The 24,792-nt window shown below is 53.5% G+C and overlaps 1 protein-coding gene across 6 annotated transcripts; it reads right to left on the bottom strand.

Annotated features, from left to right (window-relative positions):
• Window positions 1–970: 970 nt before the first annotated feature.
• On the bottom strand, window positions 971–23,988 carry SEPTIN4 (septin 4). 6 transcript variants are annotated; one of them, XM_035026741.1, is made up of 14 exons: window positions 22,443–23,988; window positions 21,752–21,796; window positions 20,364–20,371; window positions 6,929–7,219; window positions 6,452–6,545; window positions 5,892–5,978; window positions 5,265–5,388; window positions 2,680–2,814; window positions 2,449–2,566; window positions 2,259–2,360; window positions 1,974–2,070; window positions 1,723–1,885; window positions 1,459–1,558; window positions 971–1,191 (listed from the first exon to the last, which is right to left on the bottom strand). In XM_035026741.1, the coding sequence occupies exons 1-14, from the start codon at window positions 23,986–23,988 to the stop codon at window positions 1,132–1,134; spliced, it is 2,970 nt and encodes a 989-aa protein (XP_034882632.1). In that variant the 3' UTR covers window positions 971–1,131. The 6 variants fall into 6 exon arrangements, with proteins under 6 accessions (XP_034882632.1, XP_034882634.1, XP_034882633.1 ...); XM_035026743.1 differs by lacking the exons at window positions 20,364–20,371; window positions 21,752–21,796; window positions 22,443–23,988 and adding an exon at window positions 12,215–12,330; XM_035026742.1 differs by lacking the exons at window positions 20,364–20,371; window positions 21,752–21,796; window positions 22,443–23,988 and adding an exon at window positions 9,427–9,640.
• Between the last annotated feature and the right edge of the window lie 804 nt (window positions 23,989–24,792).

Here is a 24,792-nt window from a genome sequence, read left to right as displayed (position 1 = left end):
AGATTGCCACTAGCTAGCGGCGACCTCCTGGTCTGTAAAGAGAGTGGGAACAGGGCTCACCCAGCTCTTTGCTCCTCCCTTCCTCTCTCCCCTCTGGGAAGCCAGAGTAGGCAGCATGGCGGAGGGTGGCCGCTGGAGGTCGCCATGGCCCAGCGATACCACCAACCCGGCGGAACGGGAGAACCGTTGATTCAGACTCTCAACCGACAGCTTCACTGTGGGGGGCTGGCCTGACGGCTTTACATACCAGGCCCCGGCGCCAAATTGTCTTCACGTGTCTCTGTTTACAGAACTTTGGAACTTTTACTACAGCTGGTAAATTCCGGCAAAACAGGAACCTTGCCCGTGTTCACTGCTTTAACTCCAGGGTCTAGAACAGTGTCTGCAACTTAGCAGATGCTTAATATTTGTTACATGAATATTGAACTCTTCCAGGACGATTGTACTTTACTCATTCCCAGCACTTACTATAGTGTTTGATGATCACAAGTGTTTCAGTATTTGTTCAGTGCTCTGTTACAGGCTTCCTAGAGGGCAGAGCTTAATTCTGTATATATCCCTTTCCCCAAATCAGGGGAAATAGGAAGTCAGGAGGCTGCATGCAGGTAATACCATGTTTTCCCAAGAGCAGATACCAGATCCAAAGCTTCCATAGAACTGAAAATACTGTATGTGGAAAAGATGGAGAGGATCAGGCCCCAGATCAGAGAGGCAGGATAGATGTGGTCAGTACAACAGGCCCCAGATAATAGAGGCAGGATAGATGTGGTCAGTACGAAGGAGAGGCCAGGTTGGATTCTAGGCAGAGACCGAACACTGTCATAGGAGAGGAAAGTTTCCCCTACTCCCTCTTTCCTACTAAAAGCCAGAAACCAGCACCCTCCTTCAGCACCCTTTCAAAAGTGGGTCCTAGGATCTTCTTGGTCTCCAGGAGGTGGTAAAGATACAGACAGCGACACCAGAAGGCAGCTATAGATTGGTTAAACTTTATTTCCTCTGAGTCTCTGGGGAGGCAGCAGGGATGTAAGGCGAAGTGGCAGTAGCTGCAGGGGCCTGAGCAGAGCTGGTGCTGGGAGGGGCCGGCATGGGCAGGACGAAGAGGAGATTTAAATATCCAGGATTGAAAGGCAGCTAATGCGTCTCCTTCATCTGTCTTTGGATTTTGTGCAACATCTCCTGCATCCGCCGCAGCTGGAACAGGCACACACAGCAAAATGGGGCCTTTTAGAGTCCTACAGTGCTAAGGAAGTGCCCCCAAGCTCTGATCCCTTAGCCAGGGCCATGGTAGCCCAGAGGTGTGATGGAGACCCTCGGTAGAACAATCAATCCACCAGTCCAGGACCCAGATAGGTACCGGGGCCAGGGATCTTCCTACTCCCAAACCAAGAAATACTGAGGTTTATAATTAAGCAGGGACCCTCCATGCTGTCAATCCCTACCACCCCATACTGCTCTCACCTCCTCATCTTTCTCTCGGATCAGCCTCTCTGTTTCTGGATCTGTCCCTGGTGGGACAGCAGGGATGGGGAAGTCGGTACCACTCTCTCGAGTCAGTTTGCTGAGGGGAAGGGGAAAAGGGGCTTGGTAAGGCTAGGGGGACCCCAGCACCTGCTTGGACTGAGCCCAGGGCCTGTAGAAGAACAAAGGAAGGGCTTGCTCTCACCCAAGGCTGCGCTTGGGATCCCCCCCCGCTGCCAGCTCTGTCCTGGCTTGTGGCCATACTTGCGATTCCTTTCTTTCACCACCAGGCGGGTCATGCTCTGGATGCACTGTGCCCGGTAGTTCTCATAATGTGTCTCCCGCGTCACATCCTTCAGGTCCTGCATGTGAGTACGCACCAGCATTGTCCTCAGCTTCACAAAGTCGCAGTGTCCTGGGTTTTCCACTGCATAGCAAGGCTAGGGGTCAGCCAGGAGCATGGGGAGAGCCGCTGAGGGCAAGGAGATGCCCTGGTCACAAGCTCAGTTCTTTACCTTCCACGATGCCCCAGGGGTAGAGCCGGCCCCGAACTCGCCGCCCTCTGGCCTCTACCACAGTGTTGCTGCCAATTACAGCAAATGGGATGCTTTCCTGGAAGAAGTTGGGGGGGGGCCTGTCAATACCCCCCATTCTCACCTGTTCTTTTCCACCTATATCTTTATTTTCTCTGCTTCACTCTAGGAAAACAGGGTCCTTTCCCACCCCTTAAAAAGAATTCTACTTCCCTCTTCTGCCCCGAAGAAACAAGATGGAAAAGGGATGCCCTGGAGTGGCCCCACCTTTAGGGCTTGGTCCTGTAATTTGAAGTCCTCATCCTCATCAGAGTCGCAGTCTGGGAACTGATAGACCTTGATTCCAAAGCGCTCAATCTCCTCTCGGATCTGGCAAACACATGAGGGGCCCACGGTTCTGGCGACCCCATCCTTTCCAGAAGCCCCCTGCTCCCCTCCCCCCACCAGCTTCCCTCACTTTGCGTTTCTTGCGCTCCACTTCAGGAGGTGTCAGCGTGTCCGCCTTGGCCAAGATAGGCACGATGTTGACCCGCTGATGCAGGGCCTTCATGAATTCAACATCCAGTGGCCGGAGCCTGGGGAACAGGAATGTGTGACCCCGGGCTAGCAGCAGCCCTGCCCCTGGCGCTCTCGGCCGGCTCCCTTAGCAGCACCTGGCGGGCTCAGGAGCCTCAGGCTCGGACCGTACCCGTGGCCGAAGGGTGAGATGAAGTACAGGCAGCAGTGCACCCTGTTGTCTTGGATGTTCTTGCGGTTCAGGCCACTCTCGTCTCGGAAATACTGCTCAAACTGCTGGTCGATGTATTCTGCCACAGGCTTCCAGCTGGGGCAGGGGACAGACAAGCAGAGAAACTGTGGGGGTGGGGGCTGCCTCGGGAGCTTGGGACCACAGAGTAGCCCACGCCCTGGGCAGTGTCCTCAAGGCTCTGTTATTCCCTGGCTGCCTGCCCACATCTTCAGGGAGGTACCTGGGGGCAACAGGGGTGTATCTCGCCTGTCCCACTAGAAAACCGGACGAAGCACACAGGCGAAGTTCAATAAATACTAGTTTGAGGAGAGGAAAAGACCAAGGTGACCAAACAAACCAGTAAGAATAAGATGCCTGCAGGTTAACGCCACCTGGAAGCCCTCGGTCACGTTCACAGTCAGGTTCATAGTCCAGCCTCCAAACCTTTGTTCATGTGCTTCTACCCTCGCCTCCACCTCTCTAAACCCACCCCATACTTCAAGGCCATAGCTAAGAACTCTCTCTTCCGTGAAGACTCCTTCCAGTGTACACAATGCTCTCCCCTTCTCTCCACCACACAGTGAAATCCTTTATATATATATATATATATACACACACACACACACACACATTCAAGAACTCCAATTTTCAAGTCTTTTGCTTTTCTGTTATTTAGCTTCATCCTCACTGACAGGTGCCCTGATAGGTGGACATATAAGCACCATCACTTTCATTTCATACAGGAAGGAACTAAATCTGCAGCAGCTAAGAGACAATCCAGATCATTTTGGCTAGCAAATTCTCTACCCACACAAGCCCTTGACCTTCTGACTCCTCAGCGTGCTTGCTGCTACACTGCTTGACCTATTTACTAACTTGAGTTGATTGACACACATGTGAGCGAACTGCTGTCCCCTACCCCCCACCCACCCCCACCCCCACTAGGACCACAAGCCTCTCAGTGACCAGGACGATTCACACGTGTTCTGTATCCCTTAAAATGCCCAGCACTGGCTGGACACCTAGTATATGCTCAATAAATTCCTGCTGGTTGACTAAATAAGCGTATGTGCAGGTGCATGGCCTGTGAAAGGCCAAGCAAATGAAATTATTATTATTAGGGAAGGGAAGAGGAGGCACGTAGACTGATTGAAGGAGGGGATGATACTTGCTACAGTAGGAACAAGGTGCTGGTTGGGGTAGAGTTTCATGACAAGCCCCAGGTGCTGAGACATATACCTAGCGGTGATGACACGGAGGCCACCTCGATCCATCAGGAATATTTCCATCAGGAGACGACGTACCATGTGCCAGCACAGTGCCAGGGCAAGACTATAAGAAGAAATGGCCCTCCCCTCAAGGCTAAGACTCTGTAGTTGAAGATGAATCTGTGTGCTAAGCCAAAACATCACATACAGTAATGATAAAGCATGTCATGGGGACCCAGAGCACAGAAAGGTCTGTAAGGGTCTGATGAGTCTGTGGGGCAATTACCCAGGGTCAGCTTTCTGGAAGGGCCACCTGTGCAGTCGACACAGGGCCCTAATCTCAGAAGGGCCCACCCTTGGTTTGCTTCTCTGCTGTGGCCATCTTGAAATTCATCATCATTTTCAACAAGGGGCCCCGCACTTCTGTTTAGCACTGGTGCTGCAATTATGATCTTAAAATCCATGAGTATAATTAGTAAACAGCTCTTTAGTTTTTAATGCACATTCACATGCATCATTCAGGGTGATTTTCAGATCAACTGGGCAAGATGGTAAGGGCAGGTATGTTTCAGCTAAAGAAACGGGAATGCAGTCATTTGCTCAAGCCCACACAGTTACTAAATGCTGAATCAAGGTCTGAACTCAGTCTAGTGGTCTTAGCACCCCTTGCCTGATTTCATCAAGGGCACCACCTCCTCTCCTGTCTTCATCATTCATTCTGCTTCTCATCTACTCACTTGGGTCTGGCCATTATCTAAGCATCCCTTCCAGTTCCTGAAAGAAGAAAGCCAAGGATGATGGCGTGTGTGGCAAAGCCACCTTTTCTTCTAGCCTAGAGGGTGCGTGGAGTTTAAACAAAGTTCAACCCATTTGTCTGCCCTTTGCCTCTTCTTTCTCCTCCTCACCCCTTCCTCAAGGAACTCTCATCCCTTTAATAAAAGTGGTTTGTGGCACCTAAAATGTGGCTGGTGAAAGAAAAGGAAGGAGGGAGGGGGATGTTTATTGAGCAACTACTAGATGTCAGGCCCTGTGCTACATGTTTTCACATGGGTTTGCTTTTCTGATACTTTCTTATCTTGCGTCTTCGCCCCCATTATAGAAGTATAGGTCGGAGTCAGAAAAGACGTTAAAGAGCATCTATTCCAACCCTCTCCCTCTCATTTCACAGGAAGAGACAGCTGCCCAGTAAGGGGCGGTGGTGTGCTCGAGGCCACAAACTTTCCTCCCGAGAATTTTGGTTATGTCTGTGCCTGTGGGTGCGCCCGTGTGTGTGCGTGCGTGTGCGTGTGTGTGTGTAATGGGAAGCGGGCAGCTGGGGCTGTGCTTGGTCAGACATACCACTCTGTGTTGTTGACTGCATCCCCAAAACCCGGTGTGTCCACAATGGTGAGCCGCAGCCTCACACCCTTCTCTTCTATGTCCACTGCGTGTTTAGTGATCTCCACCGTTTGCATGATCCGCTCTGGAGAAGGGGGAAACTGAGGCCAGGGCAAGGGCAAGGACCTGCCCAGTCAGGACAAACCGCCCACCCCAACCAGCTCTGCTGCCCAGACTGCCTCATCCACACTGCCCCCCTTCCCACCCCAAGCTGCCTGGGGGCCTGTTCTCTGGGAACCAGCAAGGAGCACATTTCCCAACACAGGAAATGCCGGTGGCTGTTGGCTCTGGCCCCAGCCTCTTCTCTGCTCCCGGCTCTTTTCTTGGATTCCTGGAATCCTTTGGGGGTCAGAGACTCACTCAGAGAGCAGGATTCTGGTCCCTGCCCTGCTTCGGCACCCAAATCTTTAGGGAGCTGGCTGGTGGACTGCCAGGCTAGATAGGCCTATGGAGAGATGCTGTCAATCCCTCTAGGAAGCCATGGTTTCCTGCCTGCTGGGGAAGGCCCCAGGCCCCAGGCTCAGGCATGGGTTTGATTTCCCAAGTCAAGTCTGCATGCCTGTCTTCACACCCCTCTCCTTTCCTTACCTTCAGCACTGAGGAGTTTCCGGTCCCGGTACAGATCAGTGAGGAAGAGGCTATTGACAAGAGTGGATTTCCCCAAGCCAGACTCTCCTGATGGGGAGAGAGGACAGAAGATATGATCAGAAGATATGTAGAAGAGCTATGGCCAAGAGGCAACCCCACTAGAACAAGGTGTAGAGGGAGCTGCTTTCTTATCTAATTGGGAAGAGACATATTGGGAAGGGACATTGAGAAGGTCATAGCACATTAGAGCTTGAAGGAATCAGCGAGAACAGCTTGTCCAGCCTTCTTATTTGAATGAGGCCCAGCAAGGGTAAGAGGTTGCCCAAGGTCACACAGAAAAAGGCAAATATTAGAAAACTGTTGATCAAGTGTTCTTTGTACCACTTCAACACCCCCTCGCCCCCCACATACACACTTTTGGCCACCCACAGCTCCTGGTTATTTTGCCAAAAGGCACAGCCACTGGCTGCTTTTTCCTTCCTTACCCACACCCCCTCCCCACATATATACCATCCCTTTCTGCAACACCCCTACCCAGCCCAGCCCTTCCCCTGCTCTACCTGCCACCATGAGGGTAAAGTCAAAGCCCTTCTTCACGGACTTCCGGTGAACTTGATTGGGGAGGGTTGCAAAGCCCACATACTCCTTGTCGTCCTAATGGACAGGAAGGCAGAGTGCATCAGAGCGGGAGGCAGGAGGGGCCCCAGGACCCAACACCAGCCTTCTCCCTCCCTCCTAGGTCTCTGCCCCAGCCCTAGAGGAGCATTGTCAGACTCCTTCGAGGCCCCCTCTGGGGCCACCAGCTAGGCTCCTGGCCTGCTAATAGTCAGTTTCCAATGCACATGAGCGTCAACGCCACGGAGCCGGGGCTGACACAGGACAGAGAGGCCCCAGCACATCATGCACGCATGCGTGTGTGCACACCTATGCACACACACGCGCACATACACGCACATACACTTGGGACCTCTCTGCTCCCTCCCTGGGTCTTCCTGCACCAGCCCTCTGAAAAACCAAGGCAGGGCTGGAGGCTCTACCTCAGAGGAGTCATAGGGGTCAAGCTTGCCCCAGGGGCTGCGGGGCCGGGCTGAGGGGCTGAGAGGGGCCGAGGAGCAGTACTGCTGACTGTCAGAGGCCTGCGGCCGGGAGGGGGGTCTGAACTCCAGGTCATCCTGGTAGAGGTCCGGTGCCTGGGGCCTTGGCTCCAGGACTTGGGGCCCGGACCCCCAGGTCTTGGCCTCTGGTTGGTGGCAGTTCTCGCTTCCTGGGAAATCCTTCATGAACTTGTTCAGTTCTGCATCATCCGTGTCCTCCAGGAAGCGCTTGATCTGGGGGTTGGAGGTGGGGTGGGGTGGGCAGGTAGGTGGCACGAAGGGGAGAATGAAAGAGGAAGACCAGAGAAGGTGAGAGGGGGAGAGAGGAAAGTGCTTGTGGTTAGAAGGGAAAGAAACTGCATTAGCAGCCAAGCAGAGGAAGCCCCCTCCCTCATCTGCTCCTGTGCCCCCCCCAGCTGAGACTCCAGGAGGGACCCCAAGATCCTGGAGCAGCCCCAGGCAGCCCCCGAAGTCCTCACAACTGCTGTTGGGATCTGAGGAGCTCCAGTCCTGATGCTCCCTCTCAACGGGGTGCTCACCGCCCTGCCCTTGCTGGGGGTCCGGCCAAGCCAGGGGCCAGGGACTGCCCTAACGGCCAGCAAGCCAGACTGAATAAGGGGGAGCAATAGAGGCGTGAGAGCTGAGAGGAGGACGTGGTTCCGGATTCCAGGAGAGTGCGGGCAGTCAGAATGGGGCAGGGCAGGAGGGAAGTAGGACACGGTGCAGGGAGCTGCCGGCCCAGGTAAATCAGGGGCCAGCAGGGGGCTCTGTGCCTGCCGTCAGTGCAGGTCAGTGAGCTCTAGGACGGAGGGGCAGACTCTGCTGGAGGTGCTCACTGCAAAGAGCTCAGCACAGCTGATGTGACCCCCCCTTACCCAGACACCGTGCCACACCGGAACCTGTGTCGAGGCCCCGGACAGAGGATTAAACCTGCCAGTGGATGCTGAGCGCGGGGTGGAAGGGAGCCGGGAGGGACCCAGTGAGGGAAGATGGGAGGACTCTAGGCTGCTGACAGCCCCTAACTGGGAGGGACAAATGGGAGGAAGCGCCCATCGGTTGTCTCACCCCCTCTGCCTGGGGTAAGCTTCCGCCAGCAGTGCAGGAGGGGATCTGGCCTGAGCCCTGAACCACAGGGGTGGTAGGCAAAGAATGGCCAGCTCCTCTGTAGAGACCTGTTCCCCCCCATCTCCAACTTGGAAGAGAGGCCGCTCCCCCCCACTCCTGCACACTTAACTTAGAGTTAAGGTGAAAGAGATTGGAGTCCTTTGGGAGTGGAGTCTGGCTGGGAGTGTGCACATCCACTCTAGACCCAAAAACTTCCTCTCTCCTTTGGGAGCCAGCCCCCTTTGTGGGGTGCCTGGCAGTGCTGGGCTCAGCTCTGCCTCACAATACCCACATGCCACCTCCAGACAATGGACAACGGCTGGCTTCAGCGGCTGACTCACTCCCTGGGGATGGGCCAAGCCAGTGGGGGCTATCCCAGACCACTGTGGAGTCCCGGCCCGGGTGAGGGGAGACAAGATGGCCACAGTCTTCTGCAGGTCCCCAGTTAACAGAGGGAAGAACTGAGGGAGGCAGACAGGCACATTGCCAGGTTTATGCCAGAGGGTAGGGACTGAGACAGCAGAAGGCTGCAGGGAAAAGTCCCCTAAGAACTACCTCTAGGCTGTCTCCTCTCACGTCCCCACACCTGCTTGTAGCCACAGTCTCCAGGGCCCACCTGGACAGAGGGAAGGAGAGAGGCCCTTTAGCCTGGAACTGGAACCAGCATGTAGGGGCTTAGTGACCAAAAGAGGCTGTCCTGAAGCAAGCCTAACAGGCTTTTCTCACTGATAGTATTTGTGGGGTTCCAGTGGAGTAACTGTCCATCCTTGTTTGTTGTCCTAGCATAGTGATTAAGTGTGCCCCTTTTCACTCTCAAAGTGTCCCGGCTTGGAGAATTCATTATATGGCAACAGAGAAGGGATGGGGCTGGGGGTGGGAGGAGGGGTGTAGCAGGTCTTGTTTTCTGGCAGCTAGAGGCTGGGGAATTCCAGGAAATCCTGCCTCTCTGCATAACCCCACAGTGACCCAGCCCTTGGTCCCGGTGAAAGAGAGAAAACTGTGCTCCACTTGGTTTCCCCAAGGGCACTGAGCAGAGGGGTAGCAGTTAAGGGAGAAAGGAAGACACTGATGGGACCCCTACCATCCCCAGTCTTCCAATAGTCACCAGGAACCCAGCATTCCTGGGTTCCCTGCCAGTCTTGGCTGCTCATCAGGGAGGGGCCTACAGGGGCTCTAGACAAGGAGTCAGGACACTAGGGTCTTCACCTCCTATCTCTCCTCCCCCACCCCCAGCACTCACAGTGACCAAATCATTTTTTGACTTTGAGCCCCAATCCCCGTCAAGGCAGCGGGGGAGACAGGTCAGGTCCCCCCCATCTCCCAGAATAGCACCTTACCCCAGCTTCAGTCCTGTCCTCAGGGACAGAACTGCCTTGCCATCCCAGTGAACGGTCCATGTCCCACGCTTCGGACACCCTGTCGGCAAGCTCTAGGTCTAATTTTATCTCCCAGGCAAAGTTCCTCGCACACTGAAACAGCCTGGTCTCGATGCTCTTGTAATCCAGCTTCCTGGCTTGCTCCTTTCCCTTTCTCTTTGACCCCCCCTGTCTTTGTCAGGGGCCAAAAAAGCCTGTGGAATGTCATTCCCCACCCCCTCCTCCTCCCTTTCCCTTGGCTCCCACCCTCCAAGGACAGCTCAGCTGCAGCAGGATCACTCTGTTTCTCTGCAGTCCCCTCCTCCTCTGATTGGCTGTCCCATGACGCCTGCCCGCTGCCTACCCCGGTGGGCACAGCACCAGCCTCCCAAGTCTGTCTGCAGCACAGGCTCTTGATCAACCTGGCCTCTCCTATTAACCCCCAAGGACCCCGAGGCCTGCCAGAGGGTCGTGAGCTGTCCCCAAGGTGACCTGGCCCATCAGTACATGGGGACAGCCACCCAGGAGACTCCACTCCCAAAGGACTCCAATCTCTTTCACCTTAACTCTAAGCAATGCTAAAGTAGGGTGGGAGGTCTTAGAATCCCTTGGAAATATGTTCTTACGGGAAGAGCCCTGCTTTTCTTCCCGAGTGTCCCTTTTTGTTTTCCCAGCAGGGAACCCCACTGTCTTCAGAAATCTGCCCCTGGATTTCCTTGCAGAGTCCCAGCCACACCCTAGGCTACCTGACCTGTGACTCGTGGGGACCTATATCACTTCCATCACCCCACTGCTTCAAGAGAGTCAGTGGGGATGCTGCTAGCACTGGGTCTCTGAGGGGCATGAGTCTGGGCCAAAGGGAGGCTGGTATCCCAGAGGCTTCAGAGCCAGGAGTTCGGTGAATTAGGTGGGAGACAGACTGAGGGGCCTGGCTGGGAGTGTGCACGTGGCGTCAGAAGACCAGTGTTTCTGGGTTGGCCAAAAACACCCTCTGTGATTTTGAATATTATCTTAATTTCGGGGCCTTAATGTCCAATTGTGAATGGCCCTGTCTTGCCTCCCAGGAAGGCTGGGGAGAGATACCTCAAGCTGTTTTGAACCTGAGGAGAAAAGGTACATTTCAAATCACAGGATTATTAGTAATGTTGGCCGGTCCTTCTTTTCCCTCGAAAACTAAAACCCCTTTGGTCTCCTAGGCTGGGGAGCTCTCCCCACTGTATCCACTGACCTCCGAAGTAGCTGGGACACTGATCTCCTTTCAGAGAGAGACCCCTTCCAGAGGAGTCTGGCTTGACATGAACCAGTCAGCCGAAGAACTGGTCCTCGAGGGCCTACAGCTGAGGACTCTGGTGGTGGTGGGGTGTCTTTAATTAGAGAGGAACAGGGTGGCTTCAGCCAAGCTGAAAGCACGGAGACCTCAGCTGAACTGGACTTAGTGTGTGGCAGAAAAAACCCCTCTTGGTCCCTGCTGGGCTTGGCACTGGGGACAGTCAGTGCTCCCCCAGGCTTCCATCACTGGAACAATCACTGTGTCCCTACCCATGTGGGGAGAAGCAGGGCAGGGATAAAGACAAGCACCACTTGGCCTCTCCCAGGAACCCCCCTCTGGGGAAGGTCACAAGGTCACCGAGACTTCCTAGCCAAGGCTTGGGCCTCAGCCTGGACACAGCTTGAAAGACAAAAGCCCAAAATGTTGGCCTTTCCAGACTTGGAAGCTTCTGATTCCAGTGGGCCCAGGAAGTTCCCTTCTGGTGGCTGTCCACAGCCAGCATCCTGCCCCACGGGCTGGTCACAGATCTCCTCCTTCTGTAACGGCCTGCACCTCCCAGTGCCGAGGGCAAAGGCTGGGGGGCTTCCAAACTGGGAGGAGAGGCTCGCATGGGGCCTGGAGGCCCTGACCCCCCGCATACTGTGTCTGTTGCAGGCTCTGGCAGGGATGGCAGGGGAGCTGGCACCCTAACAGTCAGACATCAAAACTTCCCACCTGGGGGCCCCAGGAGGCTGGCGGGGGTGACTATTTCTCCTCCAGACAGGTGGCAGGAATGAGCTCCCCCACCCCCCACTGCTGCAGAGGGACCTGGTTTGGGAGTGGGGGAGTGTAGGATGCAGCAGGAGGAAGCTTCCCCATGGTTCCTGTCTCAGAGGCAGAGGGACAGAGCTGATCCCACGGGTAGGATGGTGGGCTGGGCTTCCCTCTCTCAGGGGTCCCTGGGCAGAGCGCGCAGTGGGAAGAGCCTGGGAGCTGCTCTGTGCCAGGCGGCAGGAAGGAGGGCCCAAGCGTCTCACCAGCCCTCCTGGGGAGGCAGACGGTGTTTGTAGGCCTCCTCTGTGTGTTTTCCAAAGGAAGTTGGTACTGGCCCCTGAACCCAGGGTAGGTGGGTGAGGAGGGGTCAGCCGGGTAACAGCTGACCCAGGCAAGGGCGGGGGACCCTCACCTCCGCCTGTCGCTGACGCGCCCTCCCCAGCCCAACATGCGCGTCTCTGCTGGCGCCCTCCCCCCGCTCCGCTCAGCACCGACCCACCCCTCGGTCCAAAAACACCGGCAGCATCCCGGGGCTCGCGGCCCGCTCCGTCGCTGCTCGGATCAGAGGGAGAAACTTGGAAGCGGCGACACAGAGACGTCCACCAGCAGTGCCCGCCTGTGCCCGCAGCCGGAGACAGCGCCTCCCGCCCCGCACAGCCGGGGCTGCTGCGCCGCGGGTCCCCGCGGAGCCGCCGGGAGCAGCGGGCCCTGCGCGCCCCGGCCCTGCCCCGCGCCCGCGCGCCTTACCATGGCTGCAGCCCGGGCCGGGCCAGCTCCGCCTGGACAGCGCCCGAGCGACCCGCGGCCGGAGCTGCGAGCCGACCTCGCCGGACAGCCGGCCCCCGCCCGCCGCCCTGAGTGCGGACCGGCCGGGGGCGGGGCCTGGCGGCGGGGGCGGGGCGAGCCGGCCCTGAGGCGGGGCCTGCCCTCCGAGATCGCGGGCTCCTGCAGGGGTGAGGGCGGCCCGCGGTGGGTGGTGAGTGGTGGGTGGGCCTTGCAGACCGAGACCCCGGGAAGCGCAGGGTGCCCAGAGGCGCTCAGGACAGCGCTGCACTGGTCACCTGGCTCTTCCTTACTCAGCTCCTAAGAGTGGCCTGTTCAGGCAGCACATGACGGTGGGGGCTTGAGCAAATCCCCAGAGAAAAAGGAAGGGTCCACCTGGCATCCCCAGGAGATGTTTTTGGAAGGAGAGGGGGTTGGGCCCACGAGCTGGAAGAGAAACCATTAGTTACCAAAGGTTTGCAGGAAATGAACCCGGCTTATGTCCAAGGTAACAGATTGTCTCTACCCAGTCCACACCTCCTAAGGTAGAATGTCGGACGTTCTCTACCTTTACCCAAGCTATGAAGAGGAGACAAGAGGTTCCCTTCCTGCAGGACCCTAGATTAAAGATTAAAGAGGATTTGCTGCATAAATTATCCAGGGATCATCTGCTGGAAAGGTGGAAGGGAAGAGGCCTGGTGGCCTTTATGGGGCAGTTAAAGCCTTGTCTGGGGCTGAGGAAAGTGGGAGGGCCTGGGGAGAGGCCCAGCCCAGGCCTGAGCCAGTTCTCTGCTGGGCAAGCAGGTGCGATGCTGTGGGGACAGATGCCCCAGCAGCTTTAGAGGCATTAGAGGCTCAGAAGAGTCAGAGCAGCAAAGGAGAAGTAGATGCTTAGAAGGTGGGGAGTTGATAGGGATTTCCTGAGCTAATACAGGTCTGAGCTGGTCAGGCTTCTGTGGAAGTTTCCAGAAGCATGCCTCTCCCTGACTCCCAAGAGCCTTCTCCCAGGGCAGGCTGACTGGCCTGAATATAATTTAGACAAAACTGAGGCCCCTGCACAACATGGCTCCCTCTCTTGGTAGAAGGGCCCGAGCCTGCCTACCCTATTTCAGTCTGATCTGTGACCAGTGGTCATGGTTCGGATCAATTTAGAACTTAGCAGAAGGGCCTAGGAATGCAGATGAGAACCAGCTCAGAAAACATGGCGTGGCTACTGGAGATGTTATTGGATATTTGGCACTGGTGGACTGAAGGATGGAAGGGGGGGTGCCATTGCTTAAAGAAATCAGGGGCATTCATAAGCTAGTGAGTTGAGGAGAAAACTTCCTAGCTGGGTGACCTTGGGCAACTCACTTTACCTCTCTGGACCTCATTTCCCACACCAGAAAATGAAGGGATTAAATTAGGATAGGGACCAGCAGCTTGGCTCGGATAAGAGGGAACCTCTGAAGGTATAGAAAGGTTCCTGGAAAAGGCCTGGGCTAGATCAAGAGATCTGAAGCTGTACTCAGCAAAACAAAGACATGAAAGAGTTTCTTTAGAGAAAAACCAATGGCTACTGGAAGGCTGCAGAAGTATAAGCAGCTGCTGCCGTCAGACCCGAACATCAGACTCCAGCTACACAAAGCCCCACTGTCGGGAACTAGCTGTAGGCCACGAGCACTCATGTTTGCACTCATAAGACTACCTCTTGGGTGCTTCCACTGGCATTCTGCACGGCCTGGGCTGGGGTTGCTGGGCCAAGGGGAGAAAGCCTATGTCAAGGAAGACAGGCCCATCACAAAGCCTTGTTTTCCACAATTTTAAGTTCCCTCCTCCCCCCCCCCCCCCCCCCCCCCCCCCCCCCCCCCCCCCGCCAGGCCTGGCTGTAGTCCAGGTGTGGACACAGACACATCTCAGAAAGCAGCTCGGCTAGCTCATCCTCAGCTGCGGCTGGAATCCCAGCTCTGCTCTGGCACCTGCTGCCCTGTGTGTCCTGAGGCACATTGGTGCCAGCTTGTTTGAGGGAAGTGAGCCCCTAGAAGAGGCCTGGGACTGTGGAACTCATCTCTAAGCCAAGACTCCTAAGGTCTTGATGCTCACAGTGCCTTTGTAATCACTCTGTCAGATGCCCAACAGGAAGCACGCTGGGCGAAATAAAAGCTAAAGGCAGACTTTGAGCCATTCCACCCACGAAAACCTCGAGTGCTGACCCTGCCGCACTCTGGGTTTCTGAGAGAACTTGGCCTAGGCTTAGGACCCCATGCCAGCTTTGGTGACCATCTCACTGCCTGAATGTCTCTTCCCCTCCCTAGGCCTCTGTTTCTCCATTGAAAGATAGGACTGGACTCCCCACAACTCCAGCGCTTGTGCTCTGGGTCGGGGCAGGTGGAGCCTCACACCTGGGCAGAAGCAGGGCCGAGATATGGCAGCCCAGGTAGGAGTCACTGACCACTGAGTGCTCCTGCCCACCTCCAGTTAGCACGCGGCCTGGCCAGCCTTGCCTCAGTGCCCCTCGGCTCCTGGAGCGCTGACTCTTCCTTAAAATTCAGTATCCCACCAGGAATTGATATCCTTGATGAGAGTAGAATTTCCCAGGCACTGCTGGGGTGGGGGTATTCAGGCCAAGGCTCTGGGGAGTGGACACTTTGTTTGGCACAAAGCCTGACTCTCCTGAGAAACTCAGATCAGCGCACACCTTCAGCCTGCTAGCCAGGGCTCCCTCTGCTTAGGTCAGGCCAATGGGGTCTGTGTAAAAAAACTCCTGGCCCCCTCCATTGGATCTTTCCTGCCTACCCACGGGTGAAGGTTGTGGGGCACCAAATTAAACAAGGATGCTGCACGTGGGCCAAGCTAAAGGCCCAGGTTCAAAAGCCAAGAATAAATAGTGATTACCACAGGATTTCAGATCTGTATGACTAGCAGAGGCCACTCTTGCCTCTGGGTAGCAGAGTTTCTCTTAAGTGGTACAAGAACTAATTGTACCTCCCTTCCCCCAGAGGTGATGAGTCACTGATGACATAGACAGAGGGCCCTAGTGGGGCCAAAGAGCTAGCACTGGGTTGTGTCTTTCAAGGAAACCTTAGCCAGTCTGTCCAGAAAGGTCTGTGGTGAGAAATCAAAACCCCAAGCCCCTCCCCTGCTCCTGCTGTTCCCCAGTGTCCCAGGATCCTGGGGCAGGCCAGAAATGTGAGTGGCAAGGCCAGGGAACACTGCATTTCCTGGCACCTGCTCTATGGCTATGGTGAGGGGCAGTTCTGGGGCCAGCAGAGGGCTAGAGGCCAGCCAGAGGGGCTTTCCAGCACCTTCTCTGCAGTAGGGCAGGGACAGGAGCTGAGAGATGGAAGGGACTTACATCTGCACAGGAATGTGACCCCCTTCAAGGGCCCCCACCTCACCTCCCAGCTTCTTCTTGAATATCTTCCATGGCTAAAAACTCACTGACTCTACCACCCTTCAATCTTTGGGCAGTAATTTACCAAAGGTCTTCATCATATGGAGTCAAAATTTGTGTCTACCTGGACTTCACCCTCCAAGTGCCTCTACGCTAGAAGCTTTGCTAACTCATTTCACTGGACTTTGTTTTGTTCTTCAATGTCCACACCCTTTCAAGTGACACATCTGTATGCTTATCTCTCCCAAACTAACCACAGCCCCTCAAGGACAGGGAATATGTCTTCTATTTTAACCTCTCCTCATTTCAGTTCAGTGAACATGTGATGTAATGTCTTCCTGGATGACCGGGCCTCTACCCCCAGGAGGTGTCTGATCAATACGAATTGACTGAAAGGATTCACTGATCAGTTTTCCACTCTGATTTTTGGAGCACGGACAAGCCTTGAGGCTCTGGGCTTCACTGGCCCAGAATTTGCCCTTCATTCTGGCCGCTTACCAGCTCATGCTCACCTCCCAGCCTCATGGTTCACATGCAAAGACACAAATGTTACCCTCCCTAAAGCCTTTCCCTTCATAATCTGTGACATCTGAAGGTACTGCTGAAATATTGAGAGGTTACTTTCCAGGAAGATGTGGCTATGGAAGAAGGGTTTCTACACCGTGTGTGAATCCCTAGGGCAGGATGCTCCCTAAAGTGCTCTTGGTTTTGAGGAGCCAGCTCTGAGCCTCAGTTTCTCCATCCATGAAATCGGGAGAAAAAGTCCACCTCATGAGGTTGCTGTAAAGCTTCCCTAAGGTGACACGCTTAGAATGGTGTAGCCACTAAAATGAGTGGTGGTTATTATCTCAGCTAACAAGAAAATTATCAACACCAAATCAGCAACTGTCAGCTGTCATAATGTCAAATGCTTTCTCTCCAAAAAATGAGGAATGTGCATGTGTAATGGGTGTCGAGGGACGAGAGAAGAGCCTGAGACTAAAATGACATCGGAGTGCCCACACTGCCACCAACTGTAGAGTCAGCCCGTCCAGCTAAACAGCGCTCCAGTCTCTAGAAAGCAGGTCTTGGTTTCAGACTTACTGAGCCGAATTCCCAAGCGCAGCCATCGTGGAGACTCCCGGAGCGAAATGACTTTGCTTGCGGTGGGCGTGCCGAGGAAGTGACTCTGGCCAGTGCTGCCCTCCCACCTTCAGGGCCAGAGCCTGAGCTTCTCTCAGGAACTGCCTCACATTCTGTGCCCCTCCTCCAGGCGATCCTTCAGCCCCCACAGTGCAGCTGTCACTCGCCTCTGCCCTCATGGCAGCTGAGCAGAGGAGGGGAGAGGGACATGGCCATCTCTGTCACTCAGGATAACCTTCCTGTGGCTGAGCAGCTGTCAGGGTGGCTTCTGTGGTAAGATTTTCTTCCTCACCCAAGGATGCTCCCTGCCTGCTGAAGCCAAGCTCCCTCATCTACCCAGGCCTGCTATTGCTCGTCTTACTTGAAAAACCCACCATCTCAAACACCACCAAGCTACTCTGACAGCAAGATACAATGTCAGAGATGGGTTCCAAGAGGGGACCAAGGGGCTTCAGGAAATACACGAGAAAGTCCAAAATAACATGTGGCAGATTCTTCCCCATGTGGGATCATTCTGAGAAGAACAAAAAACCAAGGGAGTCCCGTCTCAGTTCCACCATCAAGCCCAAGGGAGAGGCATAGGATTTTCCTGCCCCCATTTCATAGGCAGAGGGACAACCTGCTCAGGTCTCACAGTGCAGGCAGGATGTCATCCCCCTGCCCTGTGTTTCTGGGGGCTCCTGCTGACATACACTGCACCTTGGCCTGTCCTAGGGTCACCATTTGTCCTAGTTTGCCCAGGACTGGAAGGGGTCCCAGAACACAGGATGCTAAACCAGGAACATCCCAGGCAAACCCTGATGAGTTGGTCAACCTAGGTTGTCCCCCAAAATAGCAAGTGTGGGTCAGAGGTTACCAGCCTCCCATCCAGCTCTGGACTCCACTGCCCATGGTAGCTGGAAATGAACAAGGCACCATCTGACAGGAAAAGCAGCTGGGTGGCAGGGGTCAGGATGCTATGAAAAGCCCCCCGAGGTGCCCTGCCCCATTTTCAGCAGCTCTGCTCCATTCTTTCAATTCCCTCTCTTCTCAGCTACAAGCCTCTGTACAAAGCAAGGGAAAATGAGAGCAGTGGGAAAGATGGTTCAAGGGTTCCTTTCAGACAGCCCACCTCCTGGGATTCTGTTAACATCCCCATGAACACAGAGCATCCCTGCATTCCTCCAGGACTCTGGATTTTTCTGTCGAGGAGTCTACCTGAGCAAAACTTCCCCAAGCCTCAAGTGCCAACAGGAGGCTGGCCATACCATCCCCAGGGGCCAAATGACATGTCACTTTAAAGACACCAGTCTGCTTTAGGTATCACTGAGATGGCCTCCTCTGGTTCCTGGCCTGCTTTCCAGAGTTGGTTTCTTGCATAATTGATAGAGATAGAAGGGAGTAAACCACCTTGTCTGCTGACAGCCTGAGAAGTCATTTTCAAGGGCAATTAGGTTAGGTGCCTTGAGGACAAGGATCTTGGGGCCAAGGCAGCCCCATCCATCAGGGGCGTTGCAGCCCTTCCCATCAAGAGCTGCTTTATTCCAAGGAATTCCCCGGGGCTGTGTGAGAAGACAGCCCCAGCTGACCCCATAGGGGACCTTCCTGTTGAGCTTCTGCTAGTTCTGATACCAAAAACAAAACCATTAGGAATGCTTCCCTCAGTCCAGCATAACCTTCTCTGGGGAGATTCCAGCCCCTAATGTACCAATCCAAGGAGGAGAAGCATCTGTAAGCCCTGCTCCTTAGACAAAAGGGCCTTGAGGAGCCACTTGGGAGGAGACACACTTAAGAGAGAAATGGTAGAATCAGGCTCTGTCCCCAGCTGTGGACCCAGAAGGGCTTGTGAAGCTCAACAACAAACATGCTGCCGTCCTCAAGCCAGGAGCTGTGGCTGGCCACCAGAGAATTCCTGCGAGGAAAGGAATCTGGAACAGACTCTACAGTCAACCATTCCCAGATCAGAAGAACCAGAGGCCTTGGACACAGGCACCACAGATTCTCTATTGTGGGATAGCCTGTGGGCCATGCAGCCTGGAAGACAGGCTGGGAAGGCCTAGCACTCTCACGTTTGTGAGGAGTCCCCGGCCCTCCTCCATGCCACCCCACTTCCAAAGAGCCAGAGAAGACCAGCAGGCCCAGCTAGTCTCTCCCCAGCTTCTCTTCCCAGCTTCTGGGGAGCAGCCCTGCTATTGAACAGGGCTGGAGAGCTGCAATTATCGAGACAGCATAAGAGCTATTTTGGGAAAGAGCCGTCCTGCTGCCAAGGCTTTTGACTCCCTAAACTAAAACAAGATGCACCAAGAAAGGGGGTGAAGGTGGGGGAGAACAGGGAGGAACTTGATCAGTCAAAACTATCATATCCTGACTGAGGGAAAACACTAACCCCTTCCCAAAAGTATGTAAGTGCATCCAAGGAGTGAGTGAGAGGCTAGCTATTAAGATAGGAGGGTGTAACTTGACCCCCCCCACCACCACACACATATCCCCTGATGACTCCCCTTCCCCTAAGATCCTGCAAGAGCACATATTCAGTCTGCTGTGTTTATTTGGACATTTGAGCGCAAACTATTTCATATTGTTGTTTAAATGTTTCCTGCCCATGTCTTATCTCCCCAACCAGATGGTAAGTTTCTCATGGCCAAAGAATGTGTGTGCTCTGAGGTTTCAATGCTTCCCCCGCCAAGTAGTGCCTAGCAGAGTGCTAGGCATCTGAATAAAGTTGTTTGTGGAAGGAAAGGATAGAGGGAGGAAGGAAGGAAGAGAAGAGGGGAAGAGGGAGAAAAGGATTTAAGAGTCTTGCTTAGAGGTAATCTCTAGAAGTGGCTGTTCCCACCCGCAGTGGAGCTCAGAGCTTGGGGCTGAATAGGAAGCCACGGCAGAGAGGGTGGCAGCCACATTTTTGGCACCCCCTGCCCCCCGCCTTCAGCAGTTTCCTTATCTGAGCTCAGGCTGTCCTTCCCCACCTTCCTTGTTTGTTTTCCATCTGTAATTAACTGTCCATCCTGGGCTAGCCCATGGATGGGGCCCATTAGAAGCCATGCTAGGCTTTGGGTAAGGAAGAGATAGGGCGAGAGAAAGAATGGAGGCAGGAAAAGCTCAGACTATCTTATCAAACATGGGCCAAGAAGAACTAAAGTACTTAGAGGAACAATGCACTATGAAATCAGGACACTCTTTGCCAAATTCAGGACACAGGGCTGCTGAGAGCAGAGCTTACCTTGTGCCTTTCCAAGTTGAGGACTCAAATAGTGTGTAACCCAGAAAAGTGTTCCCTTTCTGGAGTGCCCTAGGCTGGAGAGAGGAGAGCCAAGTGGAGACTGATCCAATGTATGGCTTCCCAGACAGCCTTCCCACAGAGCACTTGGCAGGATTTCTCATCTCTCCAGGGCTGCAACCAGCTCATATAGGGCCTTTGTGCAAATCTCCCTCTGGGGAGACACAGCCCCACAGGTGCACAGCGTGGCAAGTGGAACGCAGGCTAGATTTCAGCCCCCACTTGCCCTGTTAGGTGCCCTTGTGCAGTGAACAACTTGCCCAACCATAGGGAGCAGTTCTGTCTGTCTCCCTCCATTCCTATTTCCATGAGAGGTTAAGAGAGAGACTTGGATAAGGGGGAGCACAGGAAGACTGGAAGTAACTTCCCAGGGGTATTCTTACCTCCTCATCTGTCATAATGGAGAAGTAGAAGTCAGGCATTCCCAGGGGGGCAGCAAATGGAATTCAAAGAGTACCAACAGGAGGGGAAAAAGAGAATTTTACTAAAGATGTCCAGTGGACTTGGGCATAACCTGGCCCAGCATCCTTCCTAGTGCAAGTGGCCCAAATAGCAACAGCTAGCATTTACTGAGGGCTCACTGTTGCCAGGCCCCATGCTAAGTGCTGTACATGTAGTAGCTTGGTCAGTCCTTATAAGGACCCTAAGAGGTTGCCATTGTTCTCATTAATAGGGAAACTAATGATTGGAAAGATAAAATAACTTATCCAAGGTCACCGTGAGAAAATAGACAGGGCTCAAACCCAATACTATAACTCCAGAGTCCATGCTCTACTAAACCTCAACTTTATAGAGCTTTGCTCCCTCTGAGGGGCAGGGATGCCCTTCTCTGCTCTTTGCTGCCCATCACTCGGAGGGCTTATGCTGGGTGGGACTGGATTGCGTTCCCAGGGCTCTCTCCTCCCCAGGAACTTCCTCATCCAGAGCCCTGGCCTCCCTCATGCTCACAGACTAAAGCATATTTTGGGCTACAACATTCAAAGCAGGAACTCCTTGCTACTAAGATTCACTAAATGAGGGTTGGTCCCCACCTTCCCTCCCACCAGAGAGGTCAAGGGAACAAAGTGGGAGGGGGTATCTGAGGACACTTCTCTTAAGGATTCTAGAACTGGCTGGTTAAGTTGGTAGAGCATGTGACTCTTGGTCTCAGGGTTGTGAGTTTGAGCTCCATGTTGGGTGTAGAGATTACTTAAAAATAAAATCTTAAAAAAAAATTAAAAAGGATTCTAGAGTTGGCTATAGGACCCACTGATGGCCACAAGGTAGAGGCCTGACATCCCTGGAGATCCTGCTGGGTAGCAGCCAATGCCTCCCAGGTCTAGCTACGGGGACTTGAGGAGAGTTCTGAAGAACCAGAGAGACACAAGAGGAGACTCATCAACCTGAATTAGTGTGGGGTTAGCCCTGAGGAAGACTGTGAAACAGGTAGTTTGTCTTAGTGACTTGTTTTTTGGTTTTTTAAAAAATCACATGAAAGGTAAGTCCAGCTAAACTGAAAGGCATGGGCTTAAATTGTTTTCCATTCCAGAAGTGACTACTTCCCATTGAAAGGAGGCTCTTGAAAGTGAAAAAGGTTCCAATTCCCAAAGAAATGACTCTTAACGGTGGAATTATAGACAAGATAAGAAGTTCCCCTTCTCCTTTGAGTCAAACCCCCAGTACGTACGGTCCTGATAGACCTAGCTCTATAGATACATAGAGGTCACCCTCCCACCTGTCCTCCTGCCTCCCAGACCCCTACAATGGATCCATAGGAGGGAAAAGCACAGACCTTTTAGCCACCAGATGACACGATTGTACATTTCCTCAGAGACATCTGAAAGTAACAGAGATTGTTGTTTTTTTTACTCTGTGGGATGTACGTCCCTCCCCCCACTACTTAACATCTCCCTTTCTAGCTCCATATTTCTCCCCCCAAAGGTGCCCTCAGCCCTTGATTCTTTCCAAGAAGCCCCTGCAGACTAGGACTAAACTCCCCCCTCCCTTTTCTCCACCCTCTTTGTGCCACTATTAATGCCTTTCCCTTCTTTGAAGTCTGGGTCCTAGCATATCTATGCCCCACCTTCACCACTTTGTTGTCAGAATATTTGCCTGAGAACCTTATTTTCTTTACTAGTTCTTACCAGCCCTCACCCAGCTCAGTTCTTCATCTCCATTCTTGGGAAGCACTTCCCACCCTGCAAACCACTCTCTACTACCCTCCATTGAAAGGTTAAGCAGGGTTGCCTGGAAGAGTCAATGCCTGACGCTGGCCCAAGCACTGTCACCAAAGTCATTAGCTTGGAGCTCAGAGAAGCTGGCAGGGAAGGAATGGAGCAATGGGTTCAAGGATGGGACTAACTTTAGCACTGGCAGGAGGGCAGCTCTGAGGCCCAGATTGAAGAAGGGGCCTTTCCTGCCCACCCCAATGTCCCACCTCACTAAATTGGGACGGCACCTGGGCAGTCTGCTTCTTCACATACCCAAGAAGAAAGCATTAAACCTTTGAATGGGTTGTTTGGAGGAGCACTTGAGGGCCTGTGGCACTTCGCTCAATGATGCCTGGTTTGGAGACTTCTTTGGTAATGCTGGTGGTGGTGGTGGTGGTGGTGATGGACTTGCCTTCTCTCTCTGGAACATCATTTCCTCACAGGAAGGACTTGAGTCCATTTCAAAAAAGGACAATGAAGGATCTGGGGGAGGAGGGGACTTAGACACAGAATCAGGTGTTGTCGGCCGGCTTTGGGGTGTTTCAACTTCAGGATTGAGTAAGGTCCACCATGAGGAATCAGGCCCATACCTAGGTAAGGACCGAGGGGGTAAAGGCCGAGGGGTCAGTTCCAGTTCTGCGTGGACAGAGTGCTTTCGGGAGGGTCCTGGGGACATGCAGAGGCTTTCTGAAGGCCTTTGGGTGTGCTGCTTATAGCTGTGCTCTGGAGTGACAAACACTGGTTTTGGGGGGCTCTCAGACACTACTCGAGATGTCACCCGGGATGCTGAATGTAGTAACTGTCCCTCTGGGGAGATGGTGACCCTGCGGCCAACCTCGCTGTTTCCTCTGGTTGAGGACCTCAGGTTGGACTCCACTTCTGATGATATTAAGACCTTTGGGGAGGGCTTGATGTCAGCGTAGACAGAATGCTTGCGGATAGACTCAGGATCTGGACGTATAGGAACTTGGTGTCCACCATCCAAATCCTTAAGGACAGAGAGTCTGAGGGATGACTCCATGTTCATATTCCTATGCAAAGCCTTGGGTTCTGTAAAGATTGAGCTGAGACGATTCATTTCAAACTCTTGGCCGGGGATCCTTCTCTGGGCTGTCCGAGAGTCTGCATTGACACGGCCACTGCTGTGTTCTGGGCTAGAGGGTCTCCTTGAAGATCTGATATCAGTAGCAGTCAAACCCTTTCGGATGGGCTCAGTTTGGACTGCTTCATCCTTTGGGCAAACTAAAGTCCTACGGGGAACTCTGACCCCTTGTGGATACTGGACCTTGGAGGGTGGGTCTTCTTCTTGTAAGATCTGTACGTTATCCTTCTGGTCTACAAAACTCAACCGGCGAGAGGATTTGGCATCTGGGATTAGTGAGTAGCGATTACTCATGTCACGCCCTGGCTTGCTCTCACCACCTCTTCGTGTTGATTCCTCTCTGGATGGACTAACGTTCCGCTGCATCTGGACAGCCTGGGAAGCTGTCTGACTCTGCTGGCTCTTTCGATGAAGAGAGTGATGGCGGTATGTTTCTGATTTTGATCGAGTATCATTTCCTGGAGGGACGGGTGTTCCAGCAAGGCCAGGCCCTGACTGGGGGGAGCTAGATCGAGCATAGTCTGATGTTGAATAGAGAGTGGTGAGATGCCCAGCTTCTGATCTTCGATGTGGCAAAGGGCTTATGGGGGCTGCAGCACTTCGTGAGCTCGAGGCAAGAATGTACCCTGGTCCCCGCTGAGGAATTGTGTTAGTATCCTCAGACCCTTTTGGTGCTGAAACTGCTACCTTGGACCCAGTTTTATTAGTCTTGACCATCCGATACACTGAGCTCCTCTGGGTGGATCCCATATTTTACTGGCTGGCTTGTATCGAGGGTCTTAATGAAGTCTGGAAATTTACCCTCAGTTTTAAACACTGCTGTTCTTGCACTCCCACCAAAGTGGCTGTTATTCTAAGAGTGTCTCAAATAGTCCCCTTAGCTACCTGCCTGGTGATGTCATAAAGGAAGGAGCTTCCTACTAAACATCCTGGCATACAGCCACAATTTGTTTTTAAGTAGACTCCATGCCCGATGTGGGGTTAGAAGTCATGACCTTGAGATCAAGAGTCGTGTGGTCTACTGACTGAGCCAACCAGATGTCCCTTCAGCAACAATCCTTCAGAGAATCTCAAGCAGTAACTGCAAGGAAACTGAGGATTTGTCTTTGGAGTTGACACCACCAAGTCTTTGGCCAAGTTCTTAGCAAACCCAGATTTTCCTAGTACACATAGAAGTCTCCAGACTCTCCCTTACTCTCCCCAGATTCTAGGAATTCCCAGACTCATCCAGAGAAGGAATCAGCCTGATTATCCTACTAAGGCAAGCCTACTCAACTCAATCACTCTGTGTTAGTCCCGGTTTTAGTAAGATGCCAAGTACAAAGTTGTCCCAATTTAGTTCGGAACTGCACTGTATGGAAGTAAAAAAAAAATAGAGCTCCAGGCTTTTCTAGGTTTCAGAGGTAGTTTGGTTGACCCAGGGGTAAAAATCCAGATTGCTCAAATCATAAATTCTCACATTCTCGGCCCAGGAGTGAGCATAGGATTGTAGGAAGGATTCGGAGTTAGTCATTGGTTTCA

The sequence above is a fragment of the Mirounga leonina genome, unplaced genomic scaffold (genome assembly GCF_011800145.1).
Source record: "Mirounga leonina isolate KUSES-001 unplaced genomic scaffold, KU_Mleo_1.0 Mir_200, whole genome shotgun sequence".
Classification (NCBI taxonomy): Eukaryota; Metazoa; Chordata; class Mammalia; order Carnivora; family Phocidae; genus Mirounga; species Mirounga leonina.
This window is presented reverse-complemented; position numbering and strand designations above follow the sequence as displayed.